The 3,726-nt window shown below is 56.1% G+C and overlaps 1 protein-coding gene across 2 annotated transcripts; it reads left to right on the top strand.

Annotated features, from left to right (window-relative positions):
* Positions 1-323: 323 nt before the first annotated feature.
* On the top strand, positions 324-3,414 carry CLPSL2 (colipase like 2; the record flags this gene model as incomplete). 2 transcript variants are annotated; one of them, XM_084752337.1, is made up of 3 exons in its annotated part: positions 324-413; positions 1,369-1,491; positions 3,239-3,414. In XM_084752337.1, 3 exons carry the CDS (start codon positions 324-326, stop codon positions 3,332-3,334), a joined length of 309 nt encoding a protein of 102 aa, XP_084608463.1. In that variant the 3' UTR covers positions 3,335-3,414. The 2 variants fall into 2 exon arrangements, 1 of the variants encoding a protein (XP_084608463.1); XR_014773550.1 differs by lacking the exons at positions 324-413; positions 1,369-1,491 and adding an exon at positions 2,511-2,656 and having other exon boundaries at positions 3,239-3,320.
* Positions 3,415-3,726: the final 312 nt, after the last annotated feature.

Below are 3,726 nucleotides of genomic sequence, written 5' to 3'. Positions count from 1 at the left end.
AAGATCAGCCAACGCTCTTAACCACTGAGCCATCTCTCTGGCCACGCCCCCTAGGTAACATTTTAAAGCTTTTCTGTACACTTTGAAGTCTGACGGGAAGTAGCCCATATAAGGCTCCCAAAGCCCCACACCACAAATGCCCCACTGGTCTAGAGCCTTCTCCTCCCTCCCTCCCCTCCCGAGGCTGCCCAGGCCCAAACTGGGAGTCAACACTCCTCACAGGACAGCCTGTGACCATCGGGCCCACACTGGCTGGCTACCACCCCCACAGTGACAGGGATTTGTCCCCAGCAGTGCTCGGGAAGCTTGCAGCCACCCAGGTCATGGCCTTCCCCCAGACCTTAGTCATTGGACTGGCATTGCTTGCCGGAATCCTGCCACACGGCCTCAATGAAAGCTCAAATTATAAAAAGGTGAGTAGCATCCCCGACTTCCCCTGTGATGATGAAAGGGTGGGGACCGAGGGCTGCAGGCAGCTTGGGGATCCAGGCTCTAGCTGTAGATGTGGGGGTGCCCCAGATGTCACCTTTCCAGGACTGGAGACCAGTACCGCTGGCCCCAGGCCGTATCTACTCTCAGCCCTGAGCTCACCCTCACCGCACTATCCTAAGGCCTCTCTACCTTCTAATTGAGGTCTCCCTGGCTCTCCTCCAGGGATCAGGAACCCTTCCAGATGCAAACTCTTTCTTCCTGTCCCTTTTCTCCCCTCTACTTTTTGTTGTTGTGGTGGTTTGGTTTTTGGTTTTTTTTTTCGAGACAGGGTTTCTCTGTGTAGCCTTGCCTGTCCTGGACTCGCTTTGTAGACCAGGCTGGCCTCGAACTCACAGCAATCCACCTGCCTCTTCCTCCCGAGTGCTGGGATTAAAGGCGCATGCCACCACACCTGGCCCTATTTTTTTTTTTTTAATTCTAAAAGTCAATACCTTTTGTCCTTCCTTCCCTCCCATGTCTGTGTGCATGAGGTCAGAGACATCTCAGTGAAGTCCGCTCTCTCTTCCCATCTTTACTCAGTGCGGGGATCGAACTCAGGCCGCCCAGCTTGCACAGCGAGCACCTCTGCTGCCTGAGCCATCTTGCCATCCTCTCACCATTCCCACTAGCTATCCGGATTATGGTCTGGGAGCCATGAAGGTGGGGGGCAGGAAATGGGGTACCGAGGAAGCCAACTGATACCCAGCTCCTGGTTCTTTTGCTCAATCAAGTTCTGGTTTGGGGAGGGGTACACTGGAGGGGGGAGGGTGTCCAAGGTGACAGCCTCATGGCTCTCCCTTCCTGGATCCCCCCCCCCCCCCGGGTTCTTGAGTAGCGCCAGGATCTTCTTCACTCATCCAGAGACAAGAGCTGGGGACTAAGGGGCTATTTCTGCAGGCCAACGGAGACAAGTGTGTCCACCACACCCAGTGCCTCAGTGACTGTTGTCTCATAGACCTGGAAAGAAGGGGAGCCTTCTGCACCTCCAAGTCCCGCGCCGGCATGGCGTGCTTGCCCCAGGTGAGACACCAACAAGCAGAGAGAGGGTACGGGAGGTTAAGCTAAGACAAGACAGACACTGAAGTGCATGCTCCTGCCCCCCACCTCCTGTGGTGCCCTTCCCCGCTACCAACTCCCACCCATCCTGCAGGGACCCTTCTGAGCAGCACCCCCACATCCTGGGCTGCCCCACAGAACGGGAGCTGGCAGAGGCTCCTTGACTCACCTTCCTCGAGAAGCCCCACTCCCCGCCCGGCAACTGCACATAGTAGATGCTCAGCAAATATCTGGTGGATGAGAATCCTTTTCCTTAGCTGGTCGTGGCGCTGCACGCCTGTAATCCCAGCACTCTGGAAGGCAGAGGCAAGCAGATCTCCGTGAGTTCAAAGCCAGCCTGGCCTACAAAGCAAGTCCAGGACTGCCAAGGCTACTTAGAAAGACCTTGTCTTGCTGCGGGGGGAGAGGGGGTGCTCCTCCCTGCTGGGAGAAGGCTAGGAGAAGACATCTACCTGGTCCTGGTGCCCAACCGGGTCACCATGACTTGGTTACTCAGTTGGACTGCAGAGCTGACTAGGACCTCAGCTTTCTGGTGGGATCCAAGCTTGCGTCCCCCCTCCCTTAGGACTGCCCCTGACATTTCGTTCCCGTGTGCAGTAAGTGGACTAATGTGTCCCCCTCATGAAGAGGCTGGGGAAAGTTCACAGGGCTCACTTAAGCAGGCTGTGGTCAACTGGAAAATGAGAAGGCACAGGATGTTCCTCCTACTCAGTGGCCCTTGGCCCGGAGTCTTCTAGAAAGGCTGGACCCAGCCTCCATATCCCTGCCTGGTCTACCGCCAGGGCCTCAGTGTGGCCTGGAGGATCTCTATTCGAGGCCACTTGCTACATCTTATCTCACTGACTATAATGTGGAGATAAGAAAGGCCGCTTTTCTAGTGTGCGTTCTGTTGCTGTGATAAACACCATGACCAAAAACAACTCAGGGAGGAAAGCTTATACTTCCGGGTCATAGTCCATCACCGAGCGACAGGAAGCAGGAACTGGAGCAAAGAACACGGGGAAACACTGCTCAGTGGCTTTTCGTCCAGGCTCACCTGCCTAGGGAAGGCACTGCCCACACCACAGACATGGCCACAGGCCAGTCTGAGGGAAGAGGCGACTCCTTAACTGAGGTTCCCCTTTCCCAGGTGACTGTAGGTTATAATAACAAGAAAGTGGGGTGGTGGTGGTGGGGACACTCTGGAGATATGACTCACGAGTGAAAAGCAGTTGTTGCAGAGGATGGGGTCCCGTCCCCTGCATCCACGTGGTGGCTCACAACATGCCTAACTCCTGATAATCTAAGGGGCACGCAGACATGTGCATGCAGGCAGGCAAATGCTCAAAGTAAAATAAGGAAATCTAATAAGAGAAACCAGGAAGCCGGGCATGGTGGTGCACATCTCTAATCCCAGCACTCAGGAGGCAGAGGTAGGCAGATCTCTGTGAGTTCGAGGCCAGCCTGGTCTACAAAGCGAGTCCAGGACAGCCAAGGCTACACAGAGAGACCCTGTCTTGGGGGTGGGGGGGGGGGGGAGAAACCAGGAGAACTGCTATTACCTCTCCCTGGACAGAGGGGGAGACTGAGGGCGGCAGAGGCTGTTGCTCAGTCTGAGGATGTGGAACCCCGGGTTGGCGCATCTCCCACATACCCCACCACTATTTACACTCTTGCCCTGAGCCCCCAAGACCACGTAATCCCCGTCCTTGACACCCTTCCTCTCCCACAGACCAAGGGGAGCCTGAACATCATGTGTCCCTGCCGAATCGGCTTGAGCTGCCAATCCAAGGACTCCATGTGCCCCCGCCGGTGCCAAATGATTTGAGGAGGACGCAGGCTGCTCAGAGTCACTGCTGCTGCAGCTGCTGCCTCCTCCCCCAGGGGCCTCTTCCCCCAGATGCCAGCTCCACCCCATCCCACATTGACTCCTAGCATTAAAGTCACTTCCAGACTCTGGTGTGTGTGTCTGCCCTTTGTGGGAAAGGCAAAAGGGGAAACTGAGGCACGAAGAGGGTTGGTTCCCCTCCCCCCAGGGCTTTGTTTTTGCCTAAAGCCTGGGCCTGGGAGGGATGGAGGGAGCAGGGCTGAGAGATGAGGCTAGGGGTGTGTGGGGAGGGACAGAGTTGGGGACAGAAGGGTGGAGGTCACTGGTCACTGGGAGTGTGTTCCATTGTGTAAGGGTGTATAGACGGAAGAACGTGGGCTAACCAGAAGGCT

Source organism: Acomys minous (genome assembly GCF_964271855.1).
Source record: "Acomys minous genome assembly, chromosome: 13".
Lineage (NCBI taxonomy): Eukaryota > Metazoa > Chordata > Mammalia > Rodentia > Muridae > Acomys > Acomys minous.
Note: the sequence above shows the minus strand (reverse complement) of the source record. Positions and strands in the feature narration are given on the sequence as shown.